This window comes from Arabidopsis lyrata, assembly GCF_000004255.2.
Source record: "Arabidopsis lyrata subsp. lyrata unplaced genomic scaffold ARALYscaffold_5, whole genome shotgun sequence".
NCBI lineage: Eukaryota > Viridiplantae > Streptophyta > Magnoliopsida > Brassicales > Brassicaceae > Arabidopsis > Arabidopsis lyrata.
Genome location: NW_003302551.1, coordinates 18,041,388 through 18,055,890, shown reverse-complemented (window position 1 = coordinate 18,055,890; position 14,503 = coordinate 18,041,388). Strand labels below are relative to the sequence as shown.

Below are 14,503 nucleotides of genomic sequence, written 5' to 3'. Positions count from 1 at the left end.
TAAACCGGTTTTGCTCAGGCGTTGTGCGGCCAACTTTACGTGTCGAGCTCGAGAGAGCCTTTTGATGGCAGCCAAAGCCGAGAAGCATTATCGGAGCTATCATCTCTGGATCAGCTCAACGAATGTTGGGATCCGCCACAACACTTCTGACAGCTGCCGGAGACGAACCTCACGTGACCGTTCTTCAGATCGGGTCTTCTGTGTTTAACCGTCGACGAGTACTCTTCTTCTTCTTCTTCTTCCTCGTTCGCATTGTTCAGTCTTGAAACACCTTAATGGCGACAATGAGCAAAGCTCAAAGGACCAAACCCACTCCTGGATCTCAGCGTCTTGTTCTGTTATGTATAGTTGTGTTCGCATTCCTCCTCCTGCTCTCTTCGGTGATCTCCACCGGAAAACTAGGATTGCCGTATCAACAAACCCTAATCGATTATTTCGTGTGGTCTCCTCGTGGTAAGAGACATCATTCGTTGTCGGAGAAGTACTTGTATTGGGGAAACAGAATCGATTGTCCTGGCAAAAACTGCGAGACCTGTGCTGGCTTGGGTCACCAAGAATCTAGCCTCAGGTGTGCCCTTGAAGAAGCCATGTTTCTTAACAGGTAACCGAGATTCATCTCTGAGCTTTGTACAAGACAAAATGCAAAATTTAGCTTTGAAATTGTCAAATTCTGGGTTCTACTGTGCTTAAGAATTCAATGAGATTAAAGTTGAGTTCTTTAGGCTTTCAAGGAAAAAGGCTGAAGCTTTATGGGGTTGATATTAGTGCAGGACATGATCAATTCCATAACAATGTTCTTGTTGCAGGACCTTTGTAATGCCTTCTGGAATGTGCATCAATCCAATACATAATAAGAAAGGTATACTCAATCGATCTGATAACAAAACTACAGAGGAAGGGTGAGTTCTGTAATCTGCTTGACTTGTTTGTTTTCTAAAGATATGCATTTACTATTGCAACCTTGGGGCAATGTTTAGTGTCAATCTCTTAACACAAGTGTCGCTTTTGGATTTCTTAGTTGGGTCGGGAGCTCTTGTGCAATGGACTCCTTGTATGACATTGACCTCATATCTGAGAAGATACCAGTGATATTAGATGACTCCAAAACATGGCATATTGTTCTATCTACAAGTATGAAGTTGGGAGAAAGAGGGATTGCACATGTTAGTGGAGTTAGTCGACACAGGCTAAAAGAGAGTCACTACTCAAATCTCTTGATCATTAACCGAACCGCAAGTCCACTTGCTTGGTAATCACTTCCTTTATTATTTTCGTCGGGATTTTTGTAGGGAATTGAACCTTGGAGATCAGATCATGATCTAGCTGGTGAAATTGGGTGTAACTTAACTTGGGAAGTCTGCTTCATAATCATCAATTTTCTTATTCTCTTGTTTATAATCCCCTTTAACTCCTTTGAGATTATTGGCAATTTGGGTGTAGGTTCGTTGAGTGCAAAGATAGAAGCAATCGTAGTGCTGTCATGCTTCCTTATTCATTTCTCCCTAATATGGCAGCTGCGAAATTGAGAAACGCCGCCGAAAAGGTGTCATGGAAAATCCTTCCTTCAACCAACATATATATATATATATATATATATATATATATATATATATGTATCCTGCAAGATATTGATATTCATATAATGGTGGCTTTTTGTGAAAAATCTCTTGCAAAATAAGCTTAGTGACCAATTAATGTTTACTCTGCATCTTGAGTGAAGCCTTTAAGCTTGAATACGTTTTGGTATATTTATAGATAAAAGCACAACTTGGTGATTATGATGCCATCCACGTTCGTCGAGGGGACAAACTGAAAACCAGAAAAGACAGATTTGGAGTTGAAAGGATTCAATTTCCTCATCTAGACAGAGATACGCGCCCTGAGTTTATCCTTCGCAGGATAGAGAAGCGGATCCCACGAGGAAGGACTCTTTTTATTGGTTCTAATGAAAGGAAGCCTGGTTTTTTCTCTCCTCTCGCCATCAGGTAAATTAGTCTTGATCAGATCCTCGAAAAGTCTAGTGGACTCAGTTTTTAGATGTTTCGGTTACATATTTAGGTGTGCTACCTTATACATTTACATAGACTAGTTGTGAAATGTTTTTGGATTTGCTTATACTGCAGGTACAAACTGGCTTACTCATCGAATTTTAGCGAGATTCTGGATCCTATAATCGAGAATAATTACCAGTTATTCATGATGGAGAGACTGGTAATGATGGGAGCCAAAACATACTTCAAAACATTTAAAGAGTACGAAACAGATCTCACCTTAACTGATGATCCTAAAAAGAACAAGAACTGGGAAATACCAGTGTACACCATGGATGAAAGAAAAGAAGAAGCAAGCTAAAGTTTGTGCCTTTACAAGGTCTCATTGCAAATCTACTCAAACTGGTTCCAAACTTAGTCTTGTAACTTCCCACGTTCTTCTAGTCAAATGCTAAATCAGTGTATGTAAAAACTAGAGCAGAGTTATAGAGGTTTTTCATTGGCTTCCAAACGGTTCTTGTGTAAATGGGTTTTGTAAGAACAGATGTAGTAAGATCTGTGTTTTTTGAAGTTTCAAATATGTAAGCTTATGAGTGTTTCTCTTAACTCCAAATCTGTACTACATAACCTACACAATTTTTCCTAACTACGAACATAAAGAGAAAAGATTGGTCAGATCTTTGGCCGGATCATACATGGTGAGATCATGTTGGCTCCAAAAGTTTGTCCAATGGCAGCAGAAGAAAGCATCAGCTGGAATTAACAATGTTCTGCCTCTTCCCATTCAGAGTAAAACCCTTTTTCAATTAGTGGGATTGTGCTTCGAGAAGGATGTTTGTGGCGGCGTTGACATCATTTCTGGCGTGGACAAGTGCCTGTCTCGCTGCGTTTCTGTCGAATCCCATTGATACCAATGTAGTTATGGCTTCCTCAGATGGCTCCACACTTGACGGCACTGGAGCTGGCTGAGATCTCTGTAAATGAAGAAGCGTTTTAGATGACACTAAAAGTTTGGCTAAAAGGCAAAACGGATGTTACTGAGAAAATAAAAGGATGACTCACCTCTGCTCGACGCCCTGTGTTAGGTGATATAGTCCCAACGATGTTTCTGCTTGGTGCTGGAGGAGGAGAGTTACCGAAAGAGGGAAAAGAAAGCCGCGAAAAGAATGAAGCCACAAACTCGGGGAACTGTGATGTGTTCAGACATAAATTTAGTGTTACTCTAGCGACATAGAAAACTAAGAAGCCAACAACTTGACAGAGAGATCTATAGTGATGTGTTTGTTTCTACAAAAAGGTTAGAATTTAGAAAGGTATAACCTTTGCCTTGCGGATGCCAAGGATGTTCAAACGATACAAGGGACCGGCAATTATGCCGCAAATTCCAGGAAAGATGGATCTTTTCCAAGAAGATAGTAGAAGCTGCAGAAAAAGAAAACCAAGAAGATTATCAATACTAAGGACACTACTCGAACAACAATGATCATACAATTAAACCTATGGTTTTGATTACCTGAACTCCTGCGAGATATATTAATGACTTATCAGAGAAGTTGACACCAAATACGCGAAACCTCGTTGAAACAGGAATGTCCAAGTAGAAGGGTATAAACGAAGCAAATATCAGGCCGTATGGTCCAGAGGTTAGTAAGTTTGCTGTGGTATCTGAGAAAGAAACAACAGATAGTTGCAATAAATATATACAATAAAAACCAATGAACTGAAACACATAATCAAATTCATGGACCAGGACAATATCTTGTAAGAGATTTTCATGAATATTAGAGCAAAAAGAAAAATAGGATTGATATTGAAACCAATTAAGATCATCGCAGTAATGTAATCATAACTCATTAGCTCCCACATCATAATTCAGAGCACCACAATCCTTCCTTTTGCATTTTCTCCATAGTTTTTGTAGGAATGGTAATGAAGCCAATTTAAGTGAACCAACAACCACAGTCCTTATAGTAACCTTATTGGTGCTACTATTGCAAATCTTACTAATAAGCCCAAGCAAAGGCTTTAAAGAGGTTGTCTTGAAATAGAATGATGGGTACCTTTAAGCAGTGATAACAAAATGACCTCGAGTAATAGAGATACAGTCCCTGAGAACAAGATAAAAACCTGCAGCAGGAACACTCTCTGATTTAATTTTTGTAAGAGAAAGAAAATAGTGAAATTTAACTATAGAAAACGGAAAAAAAAGAATTATCACCAGAAAACCTTTTTCGTAACCAGTTTTCCAAGTGAACAAGAAACATAAAGCACATGAGAATATATATATACCAAGCAAAGAGAGTCGAGCTACAAGCATCACTTACCGAGTACTTATTTGAGCCAATCTGTCTCTCAAAAACTCGGAAGTAGTATAACAAATACAATCCGAACATCAATTCTGGTGTGGAGGAGAAGACAAAAGTCGACATGATTAACTTCCATATCCGAAACTTCTCAAAAATATCCTGCAGCGCGTTTGGAAGAAGATTATAAAGACAAATTGTATTTTGAGATATTAGATTTACATAACAACAACTACAAATAACTTAGAATCATAAACCGGGATGCTGGAATCAAACATCATTCAGGTGTCAGGTCACTGGCAAACAGAAACAGATAATTAGATGCAAGCTATCGAACTAATTAACACTTGACAGTGAGTCAAAACCCTCTTAGCAAATCATCTATTATTCAGCACCACACGGCGATTAAAATCGAAGTAGAAGCTGATAAATGATGATTATGGCATGTTTCCAAGAATGAAACGTCGTTTGTTTCAACAAAGCAGCAAACCAAGATTGTGCAGATGAATGCTTACAAGCTACACTGACTAAACACCACACTAATGACCAAAATAAGAACCATTCTTAGTACCAATGTCTAGTGCCGAAGAGCCTATTGTTCTAATATATCAAAATCGAACAAATCGGACAGAGAATCAGATCCTAGGTTCACACAGCAAATCCTAAAGTAAATCCCCAAAATTCTTAAAACGAGTAAGAAGAACTCACAACACAAGACACCAAATGCGAATACCTGGTAAGACAAACCAAGCTTAGAAGAACGACCTTGGATCCCGAAGAAGACAGTGAAAAGGGCGCTCGTGATAACGAAGGCTTTGGTTACCGGAGCATTATCTGAAACGTCAACAATTCATCACTCACAAATCGACATTTAAAATAAGGACTGGGAAATTTCAGAGAAGAAGCTGATCAAGCGTTAGAAGGACGATGATACGTACGGAAACCGGAGGGACCGCCGTTCATCTTCGTCGGGTGAACAGAGGACGGCGACGAAGCAACAACCGGTGAGCAAGTTTCGTGACGAATCAATCTGGATTTGGAGATCGATGCAACAATAACCAACCTTTTGATCTTCTTCTTTGTGACAAGGATGTTTCCACGAATTCAATTTACTTCGAAATCAAACATCAATTAGAAGATACCATAATCATTCACTCTTTTTTTTTTTTTTTTTTTTGTGCAACAGAAATATCATTATTATTGCAATTTCACTTTTTAGTTGGCAAAATAAACAACTCAAATTGACCAATAAATTAATTGCGTTTCGTAGTAATGCGAAAAATAATTAATCTGTGTTGTTTATTTACGTTGGAGATGGGCCTATTTTTTCCTAAAGACATAAATCTATGTTGATATTCACAAACGCAATTAGTTTCTGGGCCTAGATTCTTCAAACAAGCCCATAAATTATATAAAGAAATATCCGAATTCACGGCTCTACCTCTGTGTTGATACTCATTTAATGGTGGCTTTTTTTTTTGTGAAAAATCTAGGCCCATGAATTCACAAAATGTTGAATATTTCAAGTGTTTTCAATTTGTTTTCACGAGTTTAAAAGAAATTTGATGTAAATTATCTTTCTTTTGTTTCAAATTAGTTGTTTCGCACATATTAAAAAACATTTATTTTTATGTTTTATCTTAATTAATGTATTAGTTTATTTGATATCATCAATTAATAAGCTAAAAACATGAATAAAATTAAAACTTTTGTCAAAAACATAAATGATAAATAATTTGAAACAAAAATTTAACATTTAGTACAACAACTAATTTGAAACGGATGGGTAATTTTGTTCATAATTATTAAATTTGTCCATTATTATCTAAGACGATTTCATCTCAATATGATTTCAAAGCTGCACATGAACTGAATTTGTAATCATATTATTTAATAAATTAATAACGATAACCACGTAGTATTTCAATAGCCATTTACTAATTGTGAATTAGATACTACATAGGATTATCATGGTATATATGTGGGTGTGGTCATGAATTCTTTTGGTGACTTACATATTTTCATGTCTTATATTATCAGACTCTTATTTGAGGGAACACGTTGAAAAAGTGGCGAATTTTCTATACATGGCGGCACCGATATGTATCTTTTTGGGACTTCGTGCATTGTCACATGTGAACTCCATATGCATGCGGTTGGTGATAAAAGAGATTTCCATGAGAATGATGAACATAGATCCCTGGAAGCAGTGACTGTCTTGAGGCTGCTGGTCTTTATTCTGGAATCGCCAAGAGGTAACCGTGATATTTCTTTTAATATTTGGTTTAGGTTTGATGATTATTACATAACTAATTAATTCTCGTTTTCTTTCATAACTACGTAAACAAACAAAAGACACTGGACAGAAGCAAATCATCATTGAAATGATGGCATGGATGCAAAGGCATTCACATCAACACAAGAAACCTACAACGATGCTAGTAATTAGCGGAGACCATGACATCCGGTTTGCTATTAAAGCAATAAAACTGAAAGGCTTTTGGGTACTTCTACCTCGTCCGGAAAATGCACATCCTGATCTTCTAAGGGTTGTAGGTCAAGGTTACTCATTCAAGATGGTGGATTTTATTTAAGATTAGTTTATGTTTAAATGTAATAAATAATGAGATGTCTTTTCTTCTCTCGAACTATCTTCTTAGTTCTTACATCTCACTCTCCAACTTTGTTTTGATTAACGTTTAAATATTATGACTCAAACTCAAATGCCACTTTTTAGTTATATTGATTTATATGTTCTTAATTTACTTTTATACAAATATTTCGATTGATTCAAATAGTAGACAAAAAAACCCCCAACAAATTAGCCCACCAATTAATTGATTTCACCAGTTGAGGATTAAAATTAGTATCCAGTTAGCTCCATATGTATCTAATTTGATATTAGTCATACTTCTTCCTCTTTGTGGATTTTTTTTTTATTTTGTTGTGTAGTGTTGTGATTGATTTTTAAAGAGTCAAATTAAAAATGAGCAAAAAATTGCAATATATGGATAATATTTTTTTTGTTGAAAATATATGGATAGTATTAGTAGACAGTAAAAGATAATATTTGTCTAAATTTTAATAGAGACGTTAAATCCAAAAGCTATTGTTTTATCTTAATAGATATCTAAAATAGTATTGGATAGTTTCAATGTTTTCTATATACTTTTCCAAGTTTAAACTAAACTTGATGTATTTAGATCAGTGTTTTCACGCCAGATTCAACTAGTTAACACGTGAACTTGACACATTTTCGGTTTGGGTTTAGTGCTAATATCCGGCAATTTGAAAACCGGAAAGCTCATAAAAACCCTGAGAAATCATTGAGAGAAACGTTATGTGGAGTTGATTGTAATAAAGGTGTGAGGAGTGAAACACTCTACGAGTTTCTATGCTTTTTCGGGTTAAATCCAATTTCTTCGTATATTGAAACACTCTAGAGTTTTTACATATACTGTAAAGATTTTTCAATGGACACATTATACTTTTTGAAACGAGGGCAAATGAAGAATTAATGTCAAGATGCTTTCACAGTTTAACATGAATAGCTCTAATGGTATCGCTTAATAAGTTTAACACTTCTGAGTCCACGAATTCTATTTTCATTGGCGACCAAAGATGTAAAAAAACCCGACAACAATTCGATATCTCACTCTTTAGGTCGGAATCAAAACCAAACTCGGGTGGTCTCAAAACATGGTTACTGCACTTAATTCTTACACACATTGAGGTAACTGTGATCAAGGGATTTGGCAAGAGTAGTAGAGTACAAAAAGAAGATGCTACAAGATTGCTTAGAAGGAGACGAGAGTATGATAATAATTTACCAAAAAGGTTCAAAGACCTAACCCTACTGTTCGCCCATCTCTCCTCCTTAACCCTGCTGTGTACTGCTTCTCTAGGTCCATCTGCAACTCTTTCTGCTTCTCCACCTCGACTTCGCTCAGGTTCTGCTCTTGGTTTACTATATTCGCTTTCACACCCTACAATGATGCACCAACGCAACCTCAGACTCTGAAAATGTGTTAGTATTACTTTATATACAACAAATTCTATGCAATTTTTTAATATGAGACTTTGCAAAGTTCTGGATTCATTGCCCTATATTATTATGATCACTGAGGTAGGAAAACAATCAATGGAAGCAAAAGATGTACGTAGGGGAGGAAGGATGAGATTTACCATAAGTTTGTTGAATTTTTCTTGTCGTTCAGGGTCACCAATTAGCGCACTAGCATTATCCCAACGATGAGCAGACTGGTTCGGAGGAATATAAGCAAAAGTAGAATCACGAAAAAATTCTGAGTTTAAGGTTTATATCACAAAGTATGTAAGTATTACATATCCACAAATAGTTAAGATACCTCTTCTGAAGCCGTGCTTTTCTTTTTTCCCCACAATAACTTCTTCTTTTGATCTGTTGTCAGGTAACCCGTTCCAACAAGGTTTTTATTCACTGGATTCATCGAAGCAAAACAGCTAAGGTAAGAACTAGGTAAAAGCAGACATGAGTAGGTTTTTCTGTAAGCATTTTCAATAGAAACAATATTATCTAGATAAAGCATGACTTTCAATTAAGTATCTTCGGATGGCAAGATCATAAGTATACAAAAACATGGACAAGTCAATTCAGTAAGGAGGCCAAATAAATGAAGAATAACAGCCAAGAAGTCTATGAATAGCATCAAAACAGTATTACCTAATTCAGCAGCCTGCATAGCTGCAACTTTTGCAGCATCAACATCACCGGGTTCAGGCTTTAAGATTGATGTCTGTTTCTCTTCTGCTGTAGCACTATAACTTAGAGCAAGGAGCTACATAACACAAAAAGAAAACATTTGAAAACAAGAGAAGGAAAGTCTTACCATTAGTACTGCCAGTAGTAAACTTCTCTGATATGAACCCCTTCAATTTCTTAGAATGAGTATCTCGATTCTCAGTGGCCAAACATTTATCATCAGAACGGTCTCTTGGAGATTTGACATGAACATCCTTCTCCTTTCTAATCTCAGGGTCCTCATGTTCCTTTCTTTCATCACGGGAATGGAGGTCACCAAAACTCCAGCGAGAACCTCTTTTCTCATCTTGAAAATCTCTCCCCCGCACGTAATCCTTCTCTTTATCCTCTACTCTTGAGTCTGCGTGTCTCCTACCAGATGACAAACCTTCACCTTTCTCCTCACTATTGACTCTATGTCCAGAGTTGCTATACTTATCACGGGAATGTCTGTCTGAATCATTTCTTGACCTGCTATGTTCAGTCTCCACTCTTCTGCGGTCGGAATGTCGGCCACCTCTTGGATCATGGCTAGAACGATGTGCATCCCTCTCATGTCTGTTGTACTCATCACGCTTAGATCCGTAATTATCATCCCTAGAGTACCTATCACGTTTATGAGAATCAATACCACCTCTACCATAGCGACTGCGGTCAGATTCTCGCCTATCCTCTTTCCTCGCATGAAGTGGTTCAGAATCTTTCCTAATATCTCCCCTAGAATGCTTTGGATTAGGGCTCTGCTTACGTTCAGGACTTCCTACAAAACAAGAACCAACAGATCTATACTAAGCTATATGACTAGAACTTAAAGAGGACATGAAACGGATAGTCCACATTCTTAGTGACTCAAGAAATCGTATCCCTAGCTCGAAATCGCCACAAAGATGCACAATAAATGATAAATCAAAAACAACAACACCTTAAAACCCGTTACCTAAAATGCTATAACCAATCAAATACGCTAATCATACGAACTAACCATCAGATGAAGATGAGCCATCGTCAGCTAAAGCTCGACGACGATATTTTCTGCTAGGCCCGTCATTGGAAGGCTTTCGAAAAGCGGTTGTGGTATCACCTCCATCATCATGCGGTGGTGAATTCAGTTCGGTATCCATGGAGCTTGACACCTGCAACAAATGATTCGATTCCAAAAATCAACACAAATGTTTACTAATCGTGTCAAGATAGATACAACTATTAACGACTTCAATAACATGAATGAAACCAGAATTGAAAGGATGTTCGCTCACCGATCACTGGTGGAGTTTTCAGACACAACGAAAATTTTCCAGCAAAAATTACAAGACTAGGAGGAGATCGAATCGATAATCGAGAACATGTGTGTGTTGATCAAGGATTCCGACAAATTTGACAATCTTCAATTTATTACCAGTGTGGTTTATCTCTATCTCTATTCTCTAGTACAAAGATCCCTTAATTGGAAAAAAAAAAGTTAGGGTTCGAAGGAAGATATTTTTCTCGGTGCAATAATTCTTTACAAATCTGGGGAGGCGGTGAGACTTAATGGACCAAGCAGGCCCATTTAGCAGTATAATGGCCTGACTTCTCAAGACTAAAGTATATGACATGATTATGAGATTATGGTATAGGTATATATCCAATCATAGAATTGCAGTACTTTTGTTAATGATTAAAAATCGTAGTGAAAAAAATATTCAAACTACGGTCTTCAATTTTATAATCACTAAATCAATTTTAGGAAAACAATATTAAAGTGCAATTAATATTGTGAACTGATAATTATAGATATACAAACATGATTCTTAACATCAAAGTTGGACCCATAATTTTGACTCTTCCGTAGGTTTTTGATACTCGACATGCTTGCATTGGCCCAACATGATACTCTTTTTTTTGTTAAAACATGATAATGCTTTCAGCGATAAATTGTCACATCTTCAATTCATAACGCATTTGTCCATCTATCATTGGCGTCTCTCCAGACTCTTGCCAAAGAAATCTAAGAAATTATAAATTGTGATTTGAATTTTTTCTGGACCATGTTCTTCTGTAATAAAATTAAAACTTAACGACTTATACGAATTTCCTTATTATAAAATAACTTAAAATAACTCTTCAGACGTGTAGAATAAGCAGGCTCGGCAGAGAAGTTGTTCTAAACTAATATTGTCAAGCTTAGTTTTCATAAATGTATGATATTAACTAACAAACATGCGTAAAAACGCAACGAGTCACATATTTATATACTATGCGATTAACAAATTGCGATTAAGATAGCTTTAGATGCGAAGAACAAGCTAGTTTTCATTGATGGATCTGTTCCGCGACCTCTTGAATCAGATTCTATGTTCAGGATTTGGTCTCGTTGTAACAGCATGGTGAAATCTTGGTTATTAAACTCAATGTCAAAGCAAATTTACAAAAGCATTCTTCGTTTTAATGATGCCTCAGAGATATGGAATGATCTATTGACTTGTTATCACATTACTAATCTTCCGCGATCATATCAGTTGTCTCAACAGATTTGGTCACTTCAACAGGGTACTATGGATCTTGCAACATATTATACTACTCTGAGAACTTTATGGAATGAATTGGATGCTTCTGATTGTGTCAAGTTGTGCAAAAATTGTGAATGTTGTGAAGTTGTGGATAAAAGAGGAGATAATGCTCGTGTTATTAAGTTTTTGGCTGGCTTGAATGAATCTTATGCAATCATTAGAAGCCAAAACATAATGAAGAAGCATGTTCCTTCCCTAGCAGAGATTTACAATTTGTTGGATCAGGATCAGAGTCAGAGAAGTTTTACACCAATTCCTTCTAATGCAGTGACTTTTCATGTTTCTGCACCTGAATCAGTTCAAGCTTCAGTTAATGCTACATATGTTAAACCACAAAAGGTTATATGTTCTCACTGTGGTTATACAGGACACACAGTTGATAAATGCTACAAGATACATGGGTATCCGATGGGGTTCAAGCACAAGAACAAGAATCAAGCAGATAAAACTGTCAATGTCAACCACACAGCTCCTGTTAAACCTGTAGTGGCTCAATTGGCAATGACAGAGACTGCTACTAATGATTTACTTACTGGACTTACAAGAGTTCTTACTAAAGATCAGATCAATGGTGTTGTTGCCTACTTTAATTCTCAGCTTCAGACTGCATCCCCTGCTACTGCATCTTCTTCTGGTGCAATGATCACCGCATTACCTGGTATATCTTTCTCTTCTTCTACTATTGGTTTTGTTGGAGTTTTGAGAGCGATAGGTAATGTCTTGTCTTCTGAATCATGGATTATTGATAGTGGAGCAACACATCATGTATGTCATGATAAAGCTTTATTTCTGAGTTTATCTGAAACTTTGAATAATTCAGTGACATTACCAACTGGTTTTGGAGTTAAGATCACTGGTATTGGAACAGTTAAACTGAATGAGTTTCTAATACTGAATAATGTGCTTTATATTCCTGACTTTAGGCTGAATCTTCTGAGCATCAGTCAGTTGACTAAAGATCTTGGATATAGAGTAACATTTGATGAAGCTTCCTGCATTATACAGGATCCTATCAAGGGGCTGATGATTGGTAGAGGAGAGCAAATTTCCAATCTATATGTCTTGGATGTTCAGAGTGTTGTCAATCCTGCAGATCAAATCACTTTTTCTACAAACATTGTTGTTGACTCTAGTCTATGGCATAGCCGATTAGGTCATCCTTCTATGGAGAAATCTGATATTATTACAGATGTACTTGGTTTTAAACAAAGGAATAAAAGATCTTTTCATTGCACTATTTATCCTCTTGCAAAACAAAAGCATCTTCCGTTTAAATCTAAAAACAATGTTTGTGATTCTGCTTTTGACTTGGTACATATTGATGTCTGGGGTCCTTTTGCAGTGCCAACACATGATGGATATAGATAATTTTTAACCATTGTGGATGATCATACTAGGATCACTTGGTTGTATCTATTACGCAATAAAAGTGAAGTGCTAACAATCTTTCCAGATTTTCTGAAGATGGTTGAGACACAATATAAGACTGCAGTGAAAGGTGTGAGATCAGATAATGCACCAGAATTGAAGTTTGTGGAATTATACAAGGCTAAAGGTATCATTCACTACTTCTCTTGTCCAGAAACACCAGAGCAAAACTCTGTTGTGGAAAGGAAACACCAACACATTTTAAATGTTGCTAGATCTCTCATGTTTCAAGCTCATGTTCCTCTTGAATACTGGGGAGAGTGTGTTTTAACGGCGGTCTTCCTTATTAATCGACTATCAACACCTCTACTCAAAGATAAGTCACCTATTGAAGTTTTAACTTCAAAGGTCCCTGATTATGGTGGTTTTCGTGTTTTTGGATGCTTGTGTTATAGCTCAACATCTTCCAAAAACAGAACCAAGTTTCAACCAAGAGCCAAACCATGTATCTTTCTTGGTTATCCTCCAGGAGTTAAAGGATACAAGCTTTTGGATTTGGAGACAAATGCTATTCATGTTTCTAGGAATGTGGTATTCCATGAGGATATATTCCCTTTTAACAAAGGTACTACTTCTACTCTACCTGATTTCTTCAAAAGCATTGATGTGGCTGTAGAGGATACCACTGTTGGTCCCAATAATATTGTTCATGTAGTTGTGAGTGAATCTCCTACAGTGGTGAATGATATTCCCAACAGTGTTTCTCCTACAGTTACTGCTCCTCCCAAAGAAGTTACTCGGAGAGTAAGTAAAGCACCAGAGTATCTAAATGACTATTATTGCAATATGTCTTCTTCTGGTATTCAATATCCATTATCGGATTTTATGAGCTATGATGGTCTTTCAACACCTTACAGAGCCTACATTTGTTCTGTTACCAAGCATGCAGAACCTACTTCTTTTACTCAAGCTAAAAAGTCTGATGATTGGCTTAAAGCTATGAATGCCGAATTACAAGCTTTAGAGGGTACAGCGACATGGAAGATTTGTTCCTTACCCCAGAATAAGCATGCTATTGGTTGTCGATGGGTCTATAAGGTGAAACTGAATGCTGATGGTAGTTTAGAGCGTTATAAGGCTCGATTAGTGGCTAAAGGGTATACACAACAAGAGGGAGTTGACTTTGTTGATACTTTCTCCCCTGTAGCTAAGATGACGACTGTAAAGACTCTTTTGACTGTTGCAGCTGCTAAAAAGTGGAGTTAACATCAACTGGATATTTCAAATGCATTCTTGAATGGTGATTTAGAAGAAGAGATATACATGACATTACCACCAGGATATACGCCTAAAGAAGGAGAAGTTCTACCACCCAATGCAGTTTGCAAATTGCAAAAGTCTTTATATAGTTTAAAGCAGGCCTCTAGGCAGTGGTTTCTCAAATTTAGTGCCACATTAATGTCTCTTGGTTTTCAAAAATCACAGGCTGATCATACTCTCTTTGTGAGAAAT

The 14,503-nt window shown here is 36.8% G+C and overlaps 3 protein-coding genes across 6 annotated transcripts; 1 reads left to right on the top strand and 2 right to left on the bottom strand.

Annotated features, from left to right (window-relative positions):
• Positions 1-36: 36 nt before the first annotated feature.
• Positions 37-2,597, top strand: LOC9312449. Its single transcript, XM_021024579.1, has 6 exons — positions 37-601; positions 807-899; positions 1,019-1,249; positions 1,441-1,543; positions 1,756-1,985; positions 2,124-2,597. Exons 1-6 carry the CDS (start codon positions 276-278, stop codon positions 2,350-2,352), a joined length of 1,212 nt encoding a protein of 403 aa, XP_020880238.1. The 5' UTR covers positions 37-275; the 3' UTR covers positions 2,353-2,597.
• LOC9312448 (rhomboid-like protein 20) lies at positions 2,539-5,496 on the bottom strand. The gene is made up of 8 exons (XM_002876334.2): positions 5,233-5,496; positions 5,028-5,128; positions 4,316-4,456; positions 4,052-4,118; positions 3,505-3,656; positions 3,312-3,413; positions 3,054-3,179; positions 2,539-2,965 (listed from the first exon to the last, which is right to left on the bottom strand). Exons 1-8 carry the CDS (start codon positions 5,255-5,257, stop codon positions 2,798-2,800), a joined length of 882 nt encoding a protein of 293 aa, XP_002876380.1. The 5' UTR covers positions 5,258-5,496; the 3' UTR covers positions 2,539-2,797.
• Positions 5,497-7,810: 2,314 nt separating this feature from the next.
• LOC9314173 (pre-mRNA-splicing factor cwc25) lies at positions 7,811-10,564 on the bottom strand. Of its 4 annotated transcripts, none has more exons than XM_021025858.1 (7): positions 10,331-10,564; positions 10,057-10,207; positions 9,163-9,834; positions 8,997-9,083; positions 8,662-8,753; positions 8,480-8,554; positions 7,811-8,311 (listed from the first exon to the last, which is right to left on the bottom strand). In XM_021025858.1, the coding sequence occupies exons 2-7, from the start codon at positions 10,193-10,195 to the stop codon at positions 7,826-7,828; spliced, it is 1,551 nt and encodes a 516-aa protein (XP_020881517.1). In that variant the 5' UTR covers positions 10,196-10,207; positions 10,331-10,564; the 3' UTR covers positions 7,811-7,825. The 4 variants fall into 4 exon arrangements, with proteins under 4 accessions (XP_020881517.1, XP_020881518.1, XP_020881519.1 ...); XM_021025859.1 differs by having other exon boundaries at positions 8,997-9,080; XM_021025860.1 differs by having other exon boundaries at positions 7,982-8,280; positions 10,331-10,561.
• Positions 10,565-14,503: the final 3,939 nt, after the last annotated feature.